General features: G+C 39.7%; 3 protein-coding genes across 4 annotated transcripts in view; all 3 read right to left on the bottom strand.

Moving 5' to 3' along the window:
- Positions 1–1,638: 1,638 nt before the first annotated feature.
- On the bottom strand, positions 1,639–9,103 carry marchf2 (membrane-associated ring finger (C3HC4) 2). Its single transcript, XM_028027585.1, has 5 exons — positions 8,778–9,103; positions 5,438–5,752; positions 5,141–5,336; positions 4,410–4,619; positions 1,639–4,326 (listed from the first exon to the last, which is right to left on the bottom strand). The coding sequence occupies exons 2-5, from the start codon at positions 5,617–5,619 to the stop codon at positions 4,171–4,173; spliced, it is 744 nt and encodes a 247-aa protein (XP_027883386.1). The 5' UTR covers positions 5,620–5,752; positions 8,778–9,103; the 3' UTR covers positions 1,639–4,170.
- Positions 9,104–9,783: 680 nt separating this feature from the next.
- Positions 9,784–14,872, bottom strand: LOC114150856 (ras-related protein Rab-11B-like). The gene is made up of 5 exons (XM_028027587.1): positions 14,719–14,872; positions 12,847–13,042; positions 12,410–12,603; positions 11,300–11,380; positions 9,784–11,176 (listed from the first exon to the last, which is right to left on the bottom strand). Exons 1-5 carry the CDS (start codon positions 14,756–14,758, stop codon positions 11,031–11,033), a joined length of 657 nt encoding a protein of 218 aa, XP_027883388.1. The 5' UTR covers positions 14,759–14,872; the 3' UTR covers positions 9,784–11,030.
- Positions 14,873–16,476: 1,604 nt separating this feature from the next.
- pip5k1ca (phosphatidylinositol-4-phosphate 5-kinase, type I, gamma a) overlaps positions 16,477–23,869 on the bottom strand; it is a 50,230-nt gene continuing 42,837 nt past the window's right edge. The window contains exons 17-18 of one of the 2 annotated variants that reach the window (XM_028027579.1): positions 21,710–21,799; positions 16,477–20,731 (exon numbers count right to left, since the gene is read on the bottom strand). In XM_028027579.1, coding sequence (XP_027883380.1) covers positions 20,729–20,731; positions 21,710–21,799 — 93 coding nt within the window. In that variant the 3' untranslated portion in view covers positions 16,477–20,728. The remainder of the gene's footprint in view (positions 20,732–21,709; positions 21,800–23,869) is intronic. The other variant, XM_028027580.1, reaches the window with a different exon arrangement.

The following is a 23,869-nucleotide window of genomic DNA, read 5'->3' as shown; positions in this document are numbered from 1 at the left end:
AACATAAAACTAATCCCAGGTTAGTTTGAGGCCGAGAGCAGCTTGTGAATCTTCTTCCTGGCGTTTTTAAAAGCAGTTTAAACTCTCCCCTGCGCAGCGAACAAAGAGCTGACTTTTCGGGAGTTAAGTCAGAAATGAAAAGAGAAAAAACACAATTTAGAGGTCTCGCTCTCTCTCACTGGGTGAGTAAAACGTCATAAAAATCTGAACCAACAGTACCTTGCAAAAGGATTCCTCAGGCTATAGAAAAATTCACCAAGCAAAACTTTTCCACATGTTCCTCGGCATAAAATCCGTTTGTTCATTGAATGTGTTAGAGAACGTTTTGAAAGAAAGAAACACAGCAGAGTTTTGGACCAGTTTAAACCAGAGTTAGATTATAAAATATCTCACAGTTCAACTCAGGATCCATCATCTAAAAAGGAAAGAGTACAGCACAGCCTCAAACCTACAACAACACATCCGCCCACTTAACCTTTTTGCAAAAAATGGGCCAAAATGATTATCTCAGGACTACTTGCATGCCAAAAAATATTTTTAATTTTAAAAATAAAATGAACAAGCTTATTGAGAATATGTTTCTCTCTCGGCAATAAACTAAGCAAACTTTATACAAACGTAAATCGGTCAAATATTTTTGTAGGAAAAGAATGTGTAGATCATCGCAGATCCAAAACTTCAAAAGGGTTTCGCATGTCTTAAATTAAAAGGCAAACACTTTTACTCATTTATTTTTGGGCTCGGTTGAAGAAGACTGAAAAAGATTTCGATTTTTTGTTCTTTTAAGCAATAAAAACATGATTTAGATCACCGTTTTGAAAACACTTGGTGTATTAGGCCAGGTTTTAACAGGGTAATTAAAAGCAGATTTGGGTGCAAAAGACGGTGGGTAGACGTGGCTCTATGGAGATTAACAGGAAAGCAGAAAACTTGGTCATTAAAAGATGAACACTTTGTGTTTTATCCGACAATTTTGAGGAGGTTTTCTTTGGTCACAAACAGAAACCCAAACGGTCAATATATTAAGAGGACCATTTAAAACACAAGCACCAATAAGGTGAAATGAAGAACGTCAGCACAGCGTGTGTGAAGTTTGTGTTTTTAAAGTGATAAAAGCTAAAAGGAATTTTTATAGACTAAAAGTTTTCCTCACATATCAAGTCAAAATTCTACAAAAAATTTTTTTAAAACTTTTTTCATTTAAAATTGACCTTTTCAGGTAATGAGTAAAAATCAGAGTAAATATGTGAGAATTTAGGGAACAATGTATCAAAGTAGCCTGAGACGGCCGAGGATACAGAAATGTTTTGGGGTTTTTTTGCCCTTGTTTGATTTTTTTTTGTACCTCTTGCCATCAACAGCAGCTGCAAATCTAATACTTTGAACTCATGTTTCTCCAACTAAGGAGCTTATGCAGAGGACTGAATGAGGAGATGTGACCGATTTTATAGTAAAACCTGAGATTAGCGGTTTGTTTTCCATCAGGATTAGCGAACAGACGACCCCTCCTTCCCTCACCTCTCCCTGCCAGAGTTAAAGGATGAGATGTAAACAAGCTTATGGAGCTACGGGGTTTTTAAACCAGAAGACGCTTTTGCTACAAGCGTCAACCGGCTAATGATCACAGGCGACACGTCCTACATTAATACCCACGCAGCATTTATTATTACATTTTAGCAAACAATTCTTGGCTGATTGAAGGTGCCAGGATTTTTTAAAAAGACATCCTGTAATGTACCAGAAAACAACGTAATATTATAAACAAAGAACAGCGACTCAACCTATGGAGTACAAACAATCCTGCCTCTTTAAAACAAACAAAAACTACAAACAGGACAGAAATGTTAGAAAAACGAGTGACATTTACATTATTTACAATCATGGGTTGAATATACAGATTGACCACAGCGCAGAGAGACGCTTTAGGGATTTTTACATCTCTATGGCAACGCTGTAGCCAACATGGGTTCAGTTTTGCATAATTTTAGACACACTTAATAAAGGAAAAGTCAATCCATTTCTTTGTTGCGCAACAGACTGGTAGCTGCTGGTGTTTACGATGAGCAGGAAATCACAGCCATGATCCAGTGAAGTCTCAGCGAGGATATTAAATGCATTTTTTTTTTTTAAATAACCAGTGATAAATATTTACTGGAAGAAGCTAGTGTAAACATTATGGGAGTATAATAATATAATATAATAATCGAATACCCTTAACACACTTTTCTGTTATACAAAATCTCCAACAGAAGCATTTTGTGGCACAAGTTCACATCCTGAAAATCTAAGAGGTGGAAAAATAAGACCGTTTCATCCGCCCGGTTACTGTAAACTTAGTGTTTAAAACCAAGTTTTCATCCTGAAATTGCAACTACACTGCGCTTGGAAAAATAGATCCATCTACAATGTAAACATGCATGATCACTTATGTGATAATAGCAAACTAGGAAGTCTGATCTAGGTGTATGAAAGATATCATCTTGATAAAAACTGATTTATGGCATAAACTTTACTTGATGTTTAAAAACTGACAGTTTGGTTGAGATTTTTTACTGCTGTTGTCTGGACATATTTTTGGTTTCATGGGAGCTCCAATAAATATCAAAAAGCTTTAAATTAAATTAGCGGTAAAATACCAACAGCCTATATCACAACAGGAAATTTTTTATCTTTAAGGCATTGTGTTTGTGAAGCTTTGACAAACGGGTGATAGACATACTGTCAAAAAAAATACGGATGAGTTTTTCCTCTATATAATTTTTTTATCCTTATTAAATGGAATACCACAAAATATTGTAATAAGCTAGGTTTATAGTTGATGTATTGAACTGGGCATGAGGAGGCGAGCGCTTTTCACTCCAACTGGACGATTTGGAGGGTGTTCTCGTGGAGCAGCTCTTCCTGCACTGGCACTTATATGATCCCTCTAGAGCACATGTGTCAAACTCAAGGCCCGGGGGCCAAATCTGGCCCACCGTAGCTTTTTATGTGGCCCTCTAGACTCCAGATTACATCAATAAATCCCTCTAGTTTATATATATATATAAAATGTTCTTTTAAAGGCTGTTTTATTTTCTGTCCCTCCAAATAAACACTGACATGTTAAGTGCTGATGATACAAAAACCTTGCTGGCGAAGCCTGCTTCAGCTGGAAACAGGATATCCAGTCTAAAGTGAATTTAAAAATACATCAACAAAAAAACCCCCCCAAAATCACTAATTGTGAGTTTGACATGCATAACTGTGCATGTTAGTATCCTTGTTTACAGTAAAAGCTTCAATTTCCACTGTGTTATTGTTGCATAACCTCATGTTACACAGTCATCCCTCACTAGACCAGGAGTTTAAAAAAAAGAAAGAAACTGCTGCAGTGAAAAATCTGAGTCGAGCGTTTAAACTCAAACTGCATAATCAACATCTGGGTTGTGAAGTATAAATCAAAGACAGGAGGGTTTTTTTCCAACCTGCTCCAGTCAGTAACATGAGAGCACACTCGTACGGCAGTGAGTTACAAACGGCAGAGAGGCAGAGCAGGTTAAAACACGTCGACACAAAACACCCCGCTTAGGGTGCAGTTACCGTTTTCGTCACACTGCGAAATCATTCTGCAGAGCCCTGCAGAAGGTTTCCTTTAAATACTGTTGAGACGTTACACAGTTACAAACTGGGTGTCTTTTCATGGCAGCTGGTTACACTTTTATATGTAGGGGTATCAAAAATGTGAACTACATTTTTCAGGGTTTTTTTTCACAATAGAGGGTTAATTTGATGTTATGCCTGAATGGGCAACACTTCAGGGAGTGAATACTTTTGAAGTGAGGTTGCCGAACTATGGGGGACGATTACAAAAATCCATTTGTGGTTAGCAGAACCCCTCATCATCCTCACATCCATCATGATGAGTCAGAAAACATGTATGCTTCTGAACATTACATGCTGTCTCTCAGTCTGCTCTGTTTTGTTTTTTTGCATAAACTTCATCAAACATCCAATGATGAAAAACAAATGCGGTCCTGCAGAATGCATTTGTAAGATGGAGTGACAAAATATGCAAAAAAGGAAGAAAGCAATAAAAAGTAAAACAAATAATAAAAAAAAGAGCCCAAAAGTGCTTCTTTGAAGTCCAGTCAACAAACTTGATGCAAGCTTCCCACATGTCTCCATCTGCTCTCATACGATACTCTCACTGGCAGACTTCTTCAGTTTGTTAGAGAGCAAGGAATGCTGGGAAGAGCTGGACTCCCTGGCTTCGGGAATGAGAAGACGCACTTTCTGATTTGTTCTTCTCCACTCGGAGTAGAGCTGACAGTGGTAGCGGAAAGAGACCTGGCGGACGGAAACGCGGAAGAGACATCAGCAAAGGCATGAGGTTCTTTTTGCAGCTGGGCTGCGTCGGGAGTCATGCTCACCAGGGTCCAGAGGACGTAGATGGTGAAGAGGGCGATGGTGAGCGCGATGAGGCCCACAGCCTGCAGCCAGCTGCCCATGCGAAGGTGGTCCTGAGCCCCCCTCAGGCACAGCCAGCCGGAGATAGCCGCCAGCGGCGTGATGAAGAGGAAGCACACCATGTCGCAGAACAGCGTCCGCTTTTCGTTACGAGGGCCGGGGTCCTGCAGCCACTGTGGAGCGGGGAGGTGAAAGGTGAAAAACGAGAGTGGAAGAAAAGGGACATTGCAGATCTTCAAGCATAAAGTTCCCCGCAGATGTGTTCACAACCCCTAAGAAGATTTTCTCATCACCTAAACAACCGCAAACTTATTTTATTTCATTAGGATGTGTGACTCAACAAAAAGTGATGTGTAATTGTAAAAATAAGGAAAATGTAAGATAAGAGTGAACAATACAAAACATTTATAGTTAAAAATTGAGTCAGGTTTGGTCAGCCTGACTAAATAGTTATCTCGCAGAGAGAAAAACGGGGAAATTTCAAGCATGCAGAGACCAGGTTACTTCAAAGAACCTGACAATAAAATGACAGCGAAAAGTGGAGCTGAATTCAAAATGTGCGCTACATTTTTCACACTTATTTCAACTAAGTTTGACATAAACGTAGAGGGGGGGAAAAAAGTGCTAGTATGAAAACTCTTGCAAGGCCAGCGAATGAGACGAGAAAAAGAAGACGGACGCAGACAACGGTTACCTCTGTGAGCGGCTTGGGTCGCCTCTCGATGCTGAACTCTGTGTGACAGAGCTCGCAGTAGCTGGTGTTGGACGACGACAGCCACTTCTCCAGGCAGCTCTTGTGCACCGTGCCCAGCGTGCCCGTGCAGTCACACGGGGACAGGAGTCCCTCGCTGCTGCCCCCCTCGTGGCAAATGCGGCAGATGGGACCGTCGCTGATGCAAACGGACAACATTCGTTCAAACTCAACTCCTCCTGAATCCGGAGGAAACCGCTTGTCGCCATATTGAGATTGCGTGACAAGTCCGGGCCTCACCTTTGTACGCTCATGGGTTTGAGCACGGAGGACAGCAGCCGCCCGTCTAGCGCTGTGACCTGAGTGACGTAGAGGGCCTGGCATCCTTCGCCGCCCGCCTCCTCGACAATCTTCCACATGCCCCCCGTGCCGGCGCAGTCGCACAGGGAGCCGGGCAGGTGGCAGCACCCGCCTGTCGTCATGGTCGCCTTGTCCAGACGCTGGCTGCACAGGCAGAAGCGATGGCGTCGAGGGCTCTAGGCGCCGGATGGTCCGAGGACGGGGGAATAACAATGAGAGCGAACGTCTGCTGCTTTCCACCAGAGAACAATGCCTCTACAGAGAAGCAGAGGTTTGATTGAGTTTGGTAAAAAAAATTAAATAAATAAATAAATTCAGTTTGAAAAGGAAAAAAAAAGTCCTGGTCTTTCTCAGTGGAAGACATTTAAAAAGAGGAGCTAAACTAATCAGAAAAAAAAGACAGTAACATATTATGTTCTCAAATGCACCAGATTTTTACATCTCAAAAACTTGAATGTCACTGAAAATATATTTGCCACTTATTCCAGAAACCAAAATTAATTTACTGTAAAGAAGAGTGAAATATTTTACATCTTTATTTCTTGTGATTCTGACAATTATGGCTCACAGACAGTGAAAATCCAATATTCAGTGTGTCAGAAAATGAGAGATTACATAATAATAAAAAGTGGGTTTTTTTGTTTTGTTTTTTAAACAGAAATTTTTAAACAGAATTTTAAACAGAATCCTCATAGGTGTGTTCATTTCTATGCGCTCAATATTTGGTTGGGCCTCTTTTCGCATGAATTACTGCATAAGTTGCGAGATGCCAAGTTGGAAAATGAAATCGGCGTCTTAACAAAGCAGAAGGAAGCACGATGTTCTCTAGAATTTCCTGGCAGGCGGCTGTGTCGACTGTGGACTTCATAAAAACGCAGTTGGCCAACACCGCATTGACCACAACTCGTCACCGACTGTGGAAACTTCACACTGGACTTCAAGAAACGTGGAGTCTACGCCTCGCCACTCTTTCATTTGGATCTTGATTTCCAAATGAAACGCAAACTTGACTTTCCTCTGAAAACTGAACCACCGAGCAACAGTGATGATTTTTCTCCTCAGCTCAGGTAAGACACTTCTGACTTTCTTTCTGGTTCAGGAGTGGCTTGACAAATGGCACATTTGTGGTCCTTGTGTAAGATTCATTTGAGCGTTGAATTCCTGAATGGATTTTTTTCCTTTTGCCCGTACACCTTTCCTACCACCAAACTTTTTCTGAATATGTATTTATACACGGCATTCTGATCAGCTTCTTTGGTTATGGCGGGGTCAAAACTTTGAATTTGAACTAAATATACAACATATCACAATCACAACTCTAGGTAGGTATTAAATTAAGTGAACCAAACTAAAGTAGTTCAAGTCAACCCAAACTAACCAATCAAGCCAAATAAACCACCAAACCAGAAATCCAAGTGGAAGAGAGGGTAGGGATACGATTTGAAAATGTTGTGAAACATAATAAATTTAGGCCATGATCATCAAAATTACAAAAAATAAAGGCTTAAAATATTCCACCACGAGACGTCACTCGTTTCAGAAATGAGTAAAATTATCAGGAATCTTTTCATGACGTTACCTCGGCTTTACTCTGTTGACAACAAAACCTGTTCATTTATTTGTTGGAAAAGATGGGAGGAAGAAAAAAAAAAAACCATAAGAAAAAACAGATGCTTGTTTGGTACATGAATAACAATTCATTTATTTCTGACAGTTTCAGTCTTTTTCCTCTCGTCTCCATAGGATTACATGTAACACTCCATGCATTCATCTTTTCATACTTGCATATTTAATAAATTAACTCTTAAACAGGCCGATTATTCTTTCGTTTATAAAAATAAAAAGCAGAACGTCAAAGAGGGATGATGTTCTGATTAATAACCACATGAAAACAACCACTGAGCTGTTTTCAGTTCCATTTTTTGTGCAAATAAAATCCGAGTTAAAATCCAAGTAAATGACGTTTTACCAAACCATAAAAATCTGTGCTTACATACTTTACTATCAAAACAAACACTTTTCGTTTGATCGTGCTATACATTTGCACTAAACCTTTTTTTTTTTGAGTAAATGATGTAAAACAGGGATATTTTTACTCAATATTTCCAGTCCACATGTGGGAAACCACGAATGCATTTCCTGCCACGCCAGCAGAAACATTCTTCTTTAGAATTGCTTTGCATCATCTATGAGAAAGCTGGTATTTTGGAAACAGACCAGTTCTTTTTTTCTTCCCAAAGCAGTTGTTAAAAGACCAAAGTGATGTCAGCAGCCGTGACTGAGATGTGTGGCCCACTGATAACCAGCTGGTTGTCTCCAGATAACCCACACAGGAGGCTGAACCGGCTAGATTTGCATCCTAGCAAGCAAATTGGGGTGTCTTGCATATTAATTACAAATGAACATGACCAACAGAAATTTGTACTTACTGATAAATTTCAGTTTGGACATGCATGTCTCACTATTTTTGAATAGAGAGGAAATGAATCATTTTTTAGGAAATCTACTCAGACTAAAACAAGTGGTATGCAAAAAATAAAAATAAAAAAATTAAGAAGTTCTCCACTAAACCTGAGATCTATGTCAACTTGTATTAATGCAACAGTCTCCTGAATCTACAGAGGAACATGCAGGGTTAAAACATTTGGTTTAAGCTTAAGGGCCCAGATTTCAACTTCCTTCCTGAATTATTGAGCAAATAAGTTGATGCCTTACTTGATGCGATTAGGACGGTGTCACAATCCTTGACCCAGATAAACAAAGAGGTAACCAACCCCCCCTCCTCTCCAAATCAGAGACAACAGCTAAACCTAATCATTTACTGTCTGTTTCGACACGGGCCGAGTGTAAACACTGGGATTAAACCAGACACTTCTAGTTTTAATTCAGATAAACGCGTGGATTTAAAGACAACACGGCACACTGGTCGAAAACAAAAAAAGAGTCGTGAACGTAAATGGTAAAGTGGGTATGTTTTCTTTCTGCTCTGGCTTTCAGCGGCCAATGCTGCAGCTGCAGACAGATGTTGGGGCTTTGACACAGGCTATTGTCTGGAGCTCAGTAGCGGCGTCGTGACACCGAAAGCATACATCGGCAGACAGGCAATGGTTCACGAAGACAATTCCTGCTGATAGCTGAAATATTACGCAACATTAAAAGCTTCTTTATGTTTTCTGGTTAAAAACAAACACGCTGAATAGCCGAGCTGTGTTAGCTGTCAGTGAGCGGCTGCTAACACCCCGTTAGCGGCTATAAGACATAAAAGCTAACAGCTACTCACCTTCTTCGGTCTTCAGTGACTTTTCAAGGCAGCTTTCATCAGCGCCCCTTTAGCCTCGCTTTGTCTCCTCACTCCATTTTCACTGTAGGTCGGAAGGAACAACAAAACAATTGTGCAGCAGCTCAGCTAGAGCTGTCTGAGCTGCGCTAGCCGACTACAGCACCTCCCCGTCTCTCTCCTGTCAGCTGATAACTCGGCCCAGACCAGGCTTCCGCTTTCCTGGGGCTTTAAATACTGCCCCCGAGGATCTTCATCATCATCATCACCTTTTACAGCCTGGGTCTGCGGTCAGGGAAGGCGTGCACTGCCCCGAGGAGTGATGGTGGATGACAGATGCATGCTCATCAGAGGAAATAAACAGGGACGTGGGCTCAAAACTGTCAAAACAATGAACTGTAAACATTCAGAGCCACCAGGACAGAGGAAGCCTCTTTATGACTACTATGACATATGAGGACCATGTGGAAATATGATTCTCATAAATAGTTTGATACTAGTTAAATATTTTTTATAGTTTTGTCAAGACTTTGAAGTGGAGGGAAAATAGTACCTGGTTTTGAAAACCTGAAAATGTTACCTATTCTTTTGAAGAAGAAAAATTAAACTCGGTCGGATCTGAGTCGGTATGTTAGACGTTGATTCTTGAAGAAATTTTAGGTCTTGACTTTTGACTCTTAACTCACACGCTCCATGTTTAGGGTTGTTCTGCTGATGAAAATCATGATCTGGATATAGGGTGTTCAGTTTGTACCACCACCAGAGAGGACAGTTGAATTTTGGTCTGGTCTGAGCAGAGTGCCTTTTTCCACATTTGTGGTGCCTCTACATGTAGGAAGCTATTACAGGCACTCCTCGTGGCTTTTTATTATCTAACCCAGCTCTAAACTTCACAACTTTATCCCTGACCCGTCTGGTGTGATCTCAAGCAAACCTCTCTGAAACCTTCACAGACCGTTGAGAATAAACTGGCCACAGCAACCCATAACAACTGCTTACTATTCAGGCAACGGCTTTACACACTTCTTTTTATTTCAGCATCTCATGAGCAATGTCAAAGAAAACTGCTCACTTGGCATGCATTTATTTTGTGGAAATGTTAGATCACATTGTATAAATTGTACAGAACCCCCCCCCCCCAACACATAAGGGGGAAAAAAAACAACAAAAAAACATTTTATCCATTTACTGAAATTAAGATTTTGTGTTTTCAGGTCCTTTTTTCTCAGATAAGTGTAAAAAGTTAAAAGGTTGAATTTGTTGTGACTGAAATGTCATCAGATTAAAACAGATTTTAAATCCAATCCAGTTTGATATTTAACACATTCAACTGACAGCAAAAGCTGCACAAAAAAAAAAAAAAAAAAAAAAAAAGTGTTCTTGTGTAAGTGTTTGGAAATTATGATTGGATGTGTTTCTGTGAAATTGTAGGACATTAGTGCAAAAACATCAAAGTTTGATCTCAGCCAAATTAAGATAAAAGAACAGGAATCAGATCACCTGATGTCACATATCAAGCACGCAACAAAATAGCTCATCCATGGAGCATTACTCATTGTTTTTTTTTTTGCAGTTAGCCTGGAAAATGCATGAGGACTGCAATAGTTTTCCTTTGGTATCTTTGTGCTCTATGATCAACACACATCCAGAAAGACACACACATACAATTAAATCACAGCATTTGTTTCACACCCGCCCACATTAAATCAGTCAGTCACAGCCAGTGTCGCCAGTGGCTCTTGCCGATTTCATACCAGGATGGGCAAAAGGGACTCAAAGTAGCAAGCAGAAATTTCAGACCTTCTTTCTCCTTGGCTCCTCCTCTACAGCAGGACAGGGCAGAATCAGGTCAACAACAAAAGAGATGAAGAGTTTCCACTGTGGAAAACTGTGTCATGAGTCTTTATGCAGACTAGGAAGAGACCTGCTGATCCCTCACCAGTCCCTCGACGGGAGCGGGTCAATAGATTCGTCGTCTCATGAATTATAAACAGATTGTAGTTTACTACAGGCTCAGCCTGCTTAAAGCGCCTTTCACCTGGCCACACCAAGAGAGAAAAATATTTAAGATGTTTTTTCTTAGAAATCAAAGGAAGACCAAAAGAAGAAAAAAAAAACCCAGCAAAAAATGAAAGTCAAATTATAGTTTTGACATCCCGGCTGTTTTGAAAACATGAGATCGTAACGAGAGCAGCATGAAAGTTGAAATGAATCAGGAAGGAAAACAGAAGAGGTTGACAGAGAACACATGAGGGGTCACAGGCTTTGACAGCAGGGCAGCTTGTTCCCCCTCTGCCCATCCATGGTTGGAGGGACACTGATGTCCACGACGTTGTTGCCTGGAGAATCGTCGTGCGCAGATCTGTCTGATATTTGCCTCTGAGATACAATCCGGTAGATTTCTGGGGGAGGGGGGGGGGGGGGGGGGGGAATAAAATAAAATAAAATAAACAAAATAAACAAGGATGTGACGGAGTGGAAATGGTTTGTGTCAAACTGAATCGTTGGTGAGTCTCTTCTCCTACCTGTGAGAATATTCTTGAATGCTTCTTCTACATTAGTGGAGTCCAGGGCTGACGTTTCAATAAATGACAGAGTGTTCTTCTCTGAATTTGAGTCAAAACACAAAGAGATCAAAATACATCCTTAAAGTATGTTTACAGTCATTAACTGGGTGATTTAAACAGGAATGGATGGAGTTCAGATCCAGCCATTGACTGGCTTTGTCTACATGATCACATCAGGACAAATCGTGCATCTGATAACTCTCTAATGAACTACAAATGTTTTTAGATGTTTCTGAAGGCTGAAGTGATCTAAAAGTATGTTAGTACTTTGGGTTAAGAAAGGAAAAATGGAGGTCGGGAAGCTCTCGAGGTTTTGTTACAAACTGCAGAAGCAGAGGACAGGAGAAGCTGAAGAAAACTAAAAACTGCTTTAAGTAACTTTTGAAAACGTTGATGAATGCTCTATGAAGTTTGACAGGTTGTTAGTCTGCTAAGTTTATGTGCCTGTCTATATTAATGTGGAAACTTTAAGCAAAAGTTACATTTCATTTTATTTATTTCATCTTGTCCGAATTACATTCAATTATGCAGATAACTTGGTAATCTAAATAAATCAAATTTGAGTGAAATAAATTTCCCAATAAAACCTATTACTAGCTATATTAAAGCAACTAATATTGCAGTCTACAGTACAACTAATATTGCACTGTACAGTAAAGGTGTAATGCAAATGGTATTTTTTTTCCTTTAGTGTTTCACTATGATCTATGTTTCTTTATTTTCAGCTTAACCTCATTGTATTGAACGTTCTTGATCATTTTATTACATAAACAGTAACAATTTTACCATAATTTTAGGTACTTAGTTATTTGCTGGGACTAACAGTTTACATATATAATTAATACTTTCAAATATTGTAGCATTTTCTTGTATACAAAAACGTAAAAAGGTTTTACGATAAATAAATAAAATAGATGGATGGCTGGATACGGCATTTAAAAAATGGGACAAGTAATAAAGTTTGACACAATTCTGTCCTCCCAGTCAGTAAATAATGCTCATTATGGCTCTTTAGCATCTAAACACAGCTGAGCCTATAATAACAAACACACTTATTAAACAACTAACCCGCGAAGGCTCGAGCCTCGTCGGTGGGCACGGCCCTGAGGTGGCGGAGGTCGCTCTTGTTCCCCACCAGCATGATGACGATGTTGTTGTCGGCGTGGTCCCTCAGCTCCTTCAGCCAGCGCTCCACGTTCTCGTACGTCAGGTGCTTGGCGATGTCGTAGACTAGCAGCGCTCCGACCGCGCCCCGGTAGTACCTGAGGGCAAGAAAGGAAGAGTGAAAAAAAAACACGACAAAAAATGTTTATCTGAAATATTTTACATGTAGGCTTGTAACTTTGAATATAACGGGAAATAATCTGAAAAACAAAAGTTACAGGAGGACGAAGATTTCGTTTGCATGAGGAATAAACACCAACTGCTGAGCTACAATCTTTAACCAGAAGGCATATTTCTAAATAAGTAGCTGCTGTCAAAGGACTAATACAACACAGACTCACGCTGAGGTGATTGCTCTGTAGCGCTCCTGTCCCGCTGTGTCCCAAATTTGAGCCTTTATCATCTTCCCATCCACCTGGATGCTGCGGGTGGCAAACTCCACCCCGATGGTGCTCTTGCTCTCCAGGTTGAACTCATTCCGGGTGAAACGGGACAGCAGGTTACTCTTCCCCACGCCCGAATCTCCGATTAGAACCACTAAACGAACCAGGTACACATGTTAAAAAGCCATGTTGTTATGTTGTGGATGGCTGGCAGGTGGTTAAATTCAACCCCACCCAGATCACGCTGGCAGATTTAATGGGCTTTGCTATAAAACTGTGATGACAGCCTCGTGCTTATCTCATGGACGTGCATTTATCACAGTATGTAACGTAGTTTAATTTAGCTCCACACTCAGAAGCTGCAAAGCTTACATGATGTGTGCATAGATGCACCAATCAGTGGACAAAGAGATCAGAATCAGCTAATTTTTCTTTATTGCCTCTAATCTGAGAGCAGCACTTCAACTACTGGGAAACCCCCCAAGATTATAGGAATAATATTGTAATTCCTTCCTTGATGCTTGGTTTACAGAGTGCATCCTCTGTCGAAGAACCTGCAGCACACTTTCATAATGCATTACAGCCATAATGAGCAAAATCTGCGCTGTGTCTCATTGCACATGAGAGCAGAAACAGATGCAGCAATTTCTTTTCATTGTGATTTTGAACCATCCTGTGTCTTTTTTTTAAAAACACACAAATGACTCATTAGTTATATCAAAATGACAAAGTTCGGTTTCTTGGAAGAAATGATTTTTTTTGAAAAGAAGGATGAGTCAGGACTTCTCACAGTACTGTAAGAAAAGATGAATCAGTCAGGTTTCTGTAACGATCTACAATAATTTTGAGATTTGACATGACAGCTTTGATTGTGACTAGTTCTGAGCTTTGTTTTATTCCAAGGACGTATAAAAGTGCTCCTGCTCATCACTTCCCTTTCAGTTTCAGAAGAGAATAGGACATATGTTTGGAAATTAAAGTTTTTGTCCCTGACAGCATTAACAAACAGTAATCTGGCTTGTTTTCATATTGCTTTAGGAGTGATGGCTTCTTCTTTGCTCAATGGCAAATCATTCTGGATTCATTCTCTTTGCTTTTACTTCAGTTCTGGGTTTGATACATAAATTTCACACCAAAACAGAGAACACAGAATCATCTCCCTGCTGAACAGTGAGATGAATGGATTCCTATGGTACATAGGTACATTTTGGACAAATGAGTGACTTTGAAGAAAGTAACAAAATTATCTCTTATTTTACAAGTATCTGACAAATAGACCTATCTGACCTAGAGCGGGAACTGTTTAATCTGTTTCATGTCAAAGATAAAAAGGTAACGTTTGTTTTTATGCAATGTGAGTCAATATCTAGCTCTTAACTGTACATATCAAAGATGATATGATAACGTCTTAAATAGATACTTTAATTATGTTAGTAAGAATTATTAAAGGTGTAAAAACTTCATTTAGCAACAACATGTTTAACAGAATGAGCAGTGTCAAAAATTAAAGCGTTTCAAATAATTGTTTTTAAAATGAGAAGCAGCTAATATGTTAGCAAACAGCTTTGCATAAAACAAATTACGACCAAACATTGGACATCACGGGACTTCCTTTACAGAGACTCTACAGGAAAGTACAACAAAGATTATGCGATTTCCATCCGAAAATGCCATAAACCGAATTACTTAGTTGTCTTTTCTTATGTCACTTAGTGTTCAAGCTAACTTAGCATCTCTACAGCTGACTTCCTCACAGTTTGCTAACATCACGGAGTCACAGCAAACACGGTCTGTCCGCCGCCAGTCACCCACTTCCCCACAACCAATTACCTTTAAACAAATAGTCGTATTCGTCATCTCGAGTTCCCATGGTCGACCAATATCTTTTTCAACTTCGTATTTCCAACAAATACCAACAATTCTCTCCGTCTACCGGGTAGCTAGCAACCTGGCACCGCCCTCAAAGCAAGCTAAGAGCACGTGAGTTTGGAATCCTTGAGTTTGACCAATAGGAAGGCTAATCCTATTGACGGACAAATGTATGAACCAATCAAAACAGTTCTTTGGAGATGCCAATCAAACTACGTAAACAACGGAGAAGACGACAAGGTATTACTGCTTTTGGTCTCCTGACGTCCTGAAACGTTCCTAAGTGTCAGCTTTTTCCTCAGATTAAATCAAGTTAATTATCAGAGAAAACATTGATGTTTATATTTTGACTGCTTTCTTTAATACTATATTTTATTTTATATATATATATGTTACCCACTGGTAACCCAGTGCTCTTACTGAAAATCTAACATCTGGACTCTTTTAAAAAATGGCATGGTATTTCAAAAATATTCATAATCTTTAAACTTTTCGCATTTTTTTGGGACGTCACAACCACAAACCTCGGTGTATTTTATATACATTTAATGCAACAAGCCAATTTACATGACATGACACATGATTTTGAAAAATTAACATTCACAATTCCCTCCACCCAAAAAACAAGCCTGAAAGTGTGGTGGGCATATGTTCCTAGTGTCCTTTTAATATGACACCCGGAAATAAAACTCAGTGGAACCAACTGCCTTTGGTCTGTCTGTATGTAATTTCATCTCACCATAAGTAAAAGCTGTTGTGGAATAATCAGCTGAGACTAAATTTAGCTTCTGTCCTACATGAAAAAACACAGTGTGTGGAAGAAAACTAATACAGCACGCCAACACTACAACATGGCTACAAATTCATTCTGAGGGAATGTTTTCTTCAGCAAGTACAAAGAAGCCGGTCAGTGTTGACAGGATTATTTTAAATGGAGCTAAATATAGGGCAATCCGTGAAGGAAATGTATCTGAGGCTGAAGAAGACTTGAGACTGGGACAAAGGTTCACTTCAAATGGTTCAGATCAAAGCATGTTCATGTTTAAAATGGCTATGTCAGACCAAACTGAAATTTAATTTAATATCTACAGAAAGACCAACAAACAAATGTTTACAATCTCCTTCCAGCTTATTTTGAACTATTTTACTAAGGAAGACGAGGTAAAAATGTTCAGTTTCTACAAAGCTGATAGAGATGTATGCAACTTGCATACTTGAATTATAGCAAACAGTTAGTGCGAGTAGAAGCACACACTTTTCATACCTTTTAGAAATCCACAAGTATACGGCACTTTTTGTTGGTCTGTCACATAAAATCCCAATCAATTAAGTTTGGGGTAATGTAAAAAAGTTAAATTTTCAACTATTTTACTTGTATTTGTATGAGTGCCACTAGTTGTTGTTGTTGTAATTAAATTTTTCTATAAATCAGTTTTTTTCCACTGGGATAAAGAAAATCTAAATATTTTCAAGCATGCCAATTGATTGTTGAAGAGAAATACGCCCAGAAATGTAAGATAACGAATTAAATACTGACCATGTGTGTCTGGTTTACTGCTTTTAATTTCACTATTGTTACATTTGTACTTCATGCACTGTTTTTATATGACTACGTCCCCCTACAACACGTCGTCACTAAATAATTATAAGCATCAAACCATCTATTAGGACTACGAGCAAATGATTTCCCCCAGGAATAAATGCACAACATTTTCTCCATGGACAATTCATAGAACTGCTTTATTTCATATTCATTCTGATTGAGTCCAAACACACACACACACAGCCATCTATTTACTCCCATATATAAATAGATGAATGTACACAGATATACATAAAATACACGTTTCTGATATGCATATTTATTTGTGAAATCATGCTATGTCTTCTGCAACGGACTCTCCCTATTGGACGAGGGCACACGGCGATTTGAGAACACAACACGGCTGAACAGTTGGAAGAATCCCTATTCGATTTGCATGTAAGATAAAAACCCACAAGTCTTTCAGTTTCAGAAATCATACAAAGGAACAGCTGTGGGTTTTACACGCCATAGATGCACAGCAGCTGCATCTGAACAGACACACTGAAGAATGTGGTTTAAATTATGTAGATTGCAGCCATGCAATCGCTTCTTAACCATCAGCAAAAATAAAACCAAATAAAAATAAGATTCTCCGATTCCAATGGAAAATATATTTGTATATCTTTATATATGTATTTATAGATTTATGTACATATTCTCAAGAAAACAGCAATGAGGAAGGAAAAGAAAATAAATACAGGAATACAGGTGGAGGAAAAAAAGATATATATAAACAATAGACCCACGTGTAAAACTTTCCAAAAAGGCAAAAAAACAATCAACAGACTGTACAAAAATAAAAATGCTGCTATGGTCTTCATCTGATGAACAGCAAACTGATAACAACTGGCCACTGCACATCATGAGAACAAACTGATTTCTATTTTGCATGGCAGACGTTGATGGGTCCTCCTTTATGCTCACGAGTGCATGTAGAAACCGACTGAAGGAAGGAAGTCGCTCTTGAGTTTGCACAAATGTTTTTAGTTGAAACCCAAAGATGGGAAGCACAGACCCTACAGCAGACACTAACATTTAAAATGATAAACACACACACACACACACACAGTGGTAAAATAAATGTCAGCATCTGTGTGAGAGAAAGAAAAAAACCCAACTACAAGTGCATCTCAGTAAATCGGAACATTATGGTTCATTTATTCAAGCTGTGACTTTCGTGTAGTAAATGGGTTCATTACACACACAATGATGTATCTCATGTGTTTATTTGTGGTAATTTTGATGACTATGGGCTACAGCTAATGAAAACTCAAAGTTCAGTAAGGAAGTTATGTATGACTAAAAGAAAAATAAAGCATTTGATGCCCAACCGAACAGCATGTAGGAATGAAATGCAAAGGTTTTCTTTGCAAAAGTTACTGCATCAATGCGGCGTGGCATGGAAGCGATCAACCCCTGGCTCTGCGGATGTGTGATAGATGCGTTTCATAAAGGCCTTCAGCTCATCTGCATTATAGGATCTTGTGTCCCTTATGTCAGAATTTACAGAAACTGAATTTAGTTTTTTGTTTTTCTCTAATATCTGTGAACCATAACCTTCAAATTTAAACAGAAAAATACATGTTTGCAGTACATTTCAAAATGTACAAAAACAAAATCTTTGACGACGTTCTGATTTACTGAGATGCACCTGGATGACTTCTGCGTAATGTGGTGCATGTTTTATTTGGCCTCTATCACTGGTTCATCATTCAGGTCCCCGTATTAAGTGCAAACAAAGTTTAGCTCATTCACAAACTGTGTCAACACGGCAATGTAGTGCATTCATCCAAATATACAGATAACAGCTACAATATTGACTGCAAATACTACAACTGATAGTCTACAACTACAAAACGTCTAAACCGTTCACTTGGTGGGTTTCTGATGCGAGGAGGGGATTGCTAAGAGGAACAATGTCACTGATATTTACCCCCATCATCCGCCGTTCGAACTCTGAATCTTTTTTTTTTTGTGCATTTGTCCAAAAGGTGGGGCTCCAACTGGAAGACACTCCAATGGAGTTCATAAAAAAATCCTCTTATGACAATGTCCGTAGTTTCCATGTGGCGATTGACGTCAGCTGTGTGGAAGAAAAATTCCCGTTTGTTTCAGCGTACTGAAAAATGCACTAACACTGCATTTAAATGGCAAAAATAAAAGCTCTTTGGGTGCATTTAAGAAAGCTTTTTGTATTGGAAACCGCCCCCCCCCACTATGGGAGAATCCGAAAGTGGAAAACACTTAAAGAAAGATATGGAGAAACTATTATAAATTAAGTATAAATTACATCTATTGTGTAAATTCACCAAGATTTTTTAGCTAAACCTCCCGTTTTGCTCCTTCTCTTATTAAACTATGCTGCATATTTTTCTCTTCTGGGAATGTGCGGATGACAGAAATGTGCTGCTGATGGCTTCGATGCGGAGCCCTACAGGTTTTCTCACTGAATTCTCTCAAGTCTGTTTCGAGTTTACATCATTTTAACCCCGCCGCAACATGTGGAGTTAAAGAGACTCTCAGCTGGTGCACTTGGATGGACACGAGGCTGCGGTCGACTTAAGAACCGCTTCGCTTGGAAACCTTCCATCGTGTGACGATGCACTTACGCAGTTCACCATTTGGAGATGGTTGTTTTCTTTGTTTGATCTAATGAGGACTTTTTTGGCAGTACCTTGCAAAAGTATGTACACTGAGATTAAAGGTTAAATTACACACAGATGGGCTTTGTTTACATGTTAGTTGAACGACTGATTACACGGAGCTAGACTCATATGCACGCCACGATTTCCAGACTGTTATTTGAACGATATTTTCTAAATCATGTATCAATTTACCTTCCACTACACAATATGCAACAGACATATATCAAATACTATCTAAGTAAAATTTTTGGTTAAGACAAAATGCGGGAAAAAATGCAGTGAAATGGACTTCTGCAGCCACTTGAGGTTATATAAGGACAGGTCTAATCTTTGACAGAAACTATGGTTTAATTCCCATCTCTTGCCTTTGTAGGAACCTGCATTGGCAAGGTTGGTTGGTTGGTTTTCCATAGTATGAGCTCTAGTTAGATTGACTGTGGTTCTGATGTTTGTTTGGCCCAGTTCACTCTTCTAATAAACCACAGATTATGACTCCCTGATCAAATCAAAAATAATTTTAAGTGGCCTCCTCCTTTTGGTAGATATTTCACTGTCGGAGTCACGCAGTTTTCCTCAAGGCATACCGGGGCTCGTCCAATTTATGGCTCTCTATGTTCTCCAAAGTGGCTCTTAGTAACTTTGGTGTTGCGGTAATTGAAAGTTTTTAAATATAAAGGTAACAAAAAGATTTAATTTTATTTATTAGTCTTTTTTTTTGTCGTTTGGTCTCAAACTATTTTTCTTCTTTCTCTATTTCCATTATTGTCAAATGTTACGTTCAGGAAAACTGATCATTTTTCTCTTTTTAGAAGGGTGTCTTGCAACCTAAAAATTTAATATTGCAGGTGCAAAACCCGATGAGCCATCTATTAGAGGACGAGTTAGGTTTTGTCACCCTAATAAGCAAAATTAATCAAGGAGCAAAACTGGCTCTTTGGAGTGCAGAGGTTGCTGAGCCGTCCAGAAAATGACCTGTAATCATCGGTTCGAAGCATCCTCCGGCAGGTGCAAATTAACATGCAAAACGGTGAAATGACCCTCACCCTCGGACATAAAAAAAAAAGGTGACATTGCTGGAAAGAGCGCATTAAATCTGTTAAGACCCAACAATGCTGACTCAAATGTAAAACTGGTGCTTGAAGAGAGCACTTCTTAAAGGTGAACCCCTGAAATTTGTCACCTGCCTTCTTCACACTTGTCTTTACAAAACCTGTGCCTAACTAATTAGCTGTATTGTATACCTGTGGATGCCTAAATGCATCAGGGCATAGAAGTACGGATATGTAAACAAAGTAGGCTTCAAATGTTTCCAAAACCTCCCAGCCTCTGTAGATTCAGTGAGAAAATCTGTTTAAAGTCTGTTAAGAGGGGCCGATTCAGAAGAGGTGTTGCATGTATGTCAAACATATACTACTACAGCCTTTCACAGACTATGTCACACATATACAGAGATAAATCCTTAAATCGATATAATAAATTTCATCTGTCGAGGGTGAAAGGCAGGGATGGTTGGACATCAGTGAAGTCATCACTGTCAGGTGTTTTTTGTTCTTTTTTTTTTCTCGCTCCTCAGGTGTTCATGTCACTTTTTCCTCCGGATATGCTTACAATCCTGCTGCACGCAGAGATCGTGCTTCTGCTATTGCCGTCTGGACTTCAGACTGATGAGTCTTCTCTTTTGAGATGTTCACTCCTCTCTTTCTCTCTCTCTCCGTCTCTCTCTCCACCACAAAAACAGGGTTTACTGCAGGAGACAGACAGAGACATTTGACATCACTTAAATGCGAGTAGGAGCTTAATCTGATCTGGGAAAAACAGGGGCAAAGAAGTCAAACATTTATAAAAACCTAAAGGAAATGGGAGGATAGGAAGGTGAGCGCAGGAGCGGAGTTAAAACAAGGCATGCAGTGTTTTGGTCCTTGTCAGAAAAATTGGATTGATAAACCTTCGTGTGTCAACCTCTGAAACATCCAGCATTTTAGACCAGAACATCATGTAAAGAATAAAGTCATGGAGGCTCATAAATCTGTGAAAATTTAATTCAGATGGTTACTAAAACCAATTTGAATGATCAGTTATCGACTTTTTGTGGCCCCAAACTGAAGTGCTGAAAGGTGACAATGACAGCATCCCTACAACTAGTGATCGTTTGGTCTTTACTATAATATATGAAAGTATTAGTAAAACCCTACTTTAGAGTGACTCTGCCCTCCCACATGGAGTCACATTGCCTTAAAGAAAAATAACCTAGAGTTGGCATCAGTAGAGATCAGGAAACAAAACTCTGATCTCTTTTCCTTTACTGTAACTATTGGCTACACCCTATACAATACTGGAAAAAGAAAGAAAACTTAAACATATATATGTTTTTAAAAAGGGGCTCAAAACGCCTCTAGGCAGCATGTTTGAGAGTAGAAGATGATAAACAATGTTGGGAGACACACGTGATGGCTGACTGGACTAAATGATCAGGCAGGCAGGCGGGCTGTGAGCATTTCCATCCATTTATTAATGAAAAATGAATATAGGGACTGGCCTTGCTGGACACATATCAAGCCTATTCCTGAAACATAAATGAACCTAGACCTAGAGACCTGTTCCAACTTTTAACGAGCCGTCCTCTCCATCACTGTAACCAACACCTCATTCCTGATCTGAGGGAAATCCCTGAACTTTTATATAAAGAGATTTTTCTTTTTAAAGTCTGATGCTTATCACTTACTGTCTCTCTTTCCCAATCCCCATCTGGCAGGGTCTTACACTCTGAGCCATAGTGTAGCGGAGAGTACACCCAGGTCCTGTCCTCTGGAGGCTGTTTTTACACGCCCACCACAGCAGAGGGGGCCAGAGGGACAGAGGAAAAGGCCACAGGCACAGAGACAAGCAGCGGGGGCAGGCAGGAGAGAAAGACACCGGAGATCACAGGAGAAAAGACAAGACAGGAAATGAAAGATTAGGGATGCATAAAGGAGGAAATGTCTGAGACAAATCAGAGTGTGAATCTGACATGCTGAAAGAGCTAATCCTAAAAACAAAAACATGTCGATGTTAATAAGGTTGTTAGAGAGCTAGAGACAGAGAGAGAGAGAGAGAGAGAGATGCAGTAAATGTGTAAATACTAACAAAGCGTGTTTGAATCACATGTCTTTGTGGCTTTTGCCCTTATGGAGGAACACCAGGTTTAGGATGAGCTTCGGCATCGTGCAAGCAGGCAGTATGAGGAGAGAGGAGGAGGAGATGGGAGGAGCCAGGATGCCAGGACAGTCAGACACAGAAAGCATCCTCAGACAGAGCAAAGCAAGTCAACTGGCGGCTTGTTTTGTTTACCCTCCCCTCCCCCAAAAATCTTCACACACCAGTGACTTTTTCACATTACAATCTCAAATGTATTCATTTGTTGCTCCAACATTAACTCAGTGAACCAACACAAAGTTTTTATATGATTGTGAAGTGGACAGAAAAATGCGACACGGTTTTCTAACATTATCAACGTGAAGTCTGAAAGGCACCGCATCCCGACTCACTAGAACTCCCCTTCACTTCAGGGAGTGGGGAAAAATGTCTCCGCTATGTAGAAACTGGACTTTGTACTCAAATTATGTTTGCAATAATGCTCAAGCTTGTTCAAGTTAAATGGAAAATGTCTTTTAGCAAGTCTTGCCACAAATTCTCAGGTGTATTCAATCCACATGAACTGGTTTTTAATCACTCCACTAGGGCTCAAACAATTCATTGGATCAATCGTGATTAATCAATTATAGAACTAAAATATGATTAAACGCAGTTACTGTGTCCAGCTTAGTGATGGAAATCACACTTCTTTTTGTGACTGGTGTCCGAAAGAAGCGAGTTACAAATGGGAATGTATTTGTGTTGTGCATTTGTGTTGTGTAGTTATTTTATTGTGACAATTTCTTTAAAGAGTCACACTGTACATGTGCTGTTTACGGTATGTAAAGTCACACTGAGTCAGGTCTTCTTGTCATGGTGTCTAATGCACAGGAGGAGGAGTGGGGAAACAAGCAATCAACAGATGTGACTTGACTAAGGACAGCAATAAAAAGCCTGTCTTTTGTCAACCTTCCTCCTACTCTTCACTATGAGGGGAGATGGCTTTGTTTTTTCTGTCAACATCATCACCAATCCTCCAGCAGTGTAAAAAAGAACAACAAAAAAGAAATATGACAAGCAGAGCTCTAGATAACCCTGTTTCTTCTCAACACATCCTGTATGAAGCGCACAGCGTCAATCTAGGCTAAGATCAGGGAAGCTACACGGGCAAGGAGGCTACTGGCGCACTTACTGGCCAACGCGACTGGCATTTCCTCCTCTGCCTGAAGGGAACGAACACCCAGGTGCTCCCGTTGGGAAGCTGAGATGTGTTGCGCATGGTGGCAAAACAAAACAGAATGCATGGCGGGAGACGGAGAGGTGAAAAAACAGAAAATAAAGTAAAACAGAAAATGATGCGAAATGAGGTGAGAATGGATGACAGTCCTGAAGGTGAGACGTCCCTGCAGGGATCCACGGGATGAGTCAGTGGAGGGGTAGGGAGGGAGTGGTTCACAACTTCAGCGTCTTTTTATATCCTGCCTTCGTTCATTATCACCATCTCACTACTTTCAACAGTGACTCATGAGGACAAACACATGACTGAGACAGTGAAGACAAAGATGGAGTACGGTGCATTAGAAGACGACAAAGAAGTTATCTGAAAAGCTGGGGTTGAATGGATGAAGAGTCGAAAGAAGCAGAAATGAATCTGGTGATGGCAAAAATAAAAATAAAACTCAACTACAAGCTAGTCAGATTAACTCCTTTTTTGTGATTTATTAATCATACATGTCCTCTCTCAGGGTGAATTGTAGTCAAATGTTCTTTT

Source organism: Xiphophorus couchianus, chromosome 9 (genome assembly GCF_001444195.1).
Source record: "Xiphophorus couchianus chromosome 9, X_couchianus-1.0, whole genome shotgun sequence".
Lineage (NCBI taxonomy): Eukaryota > Metazoa > Chordata > Actinopteri > Cyprinodontiformes > Poeciliidae > Xiphophorus > Xiphophorus couchianus.
Note: the sequence above shows the minus strand (reverse complement) of the source record. Positions and strands in the feature narration are given on the sequence as shown.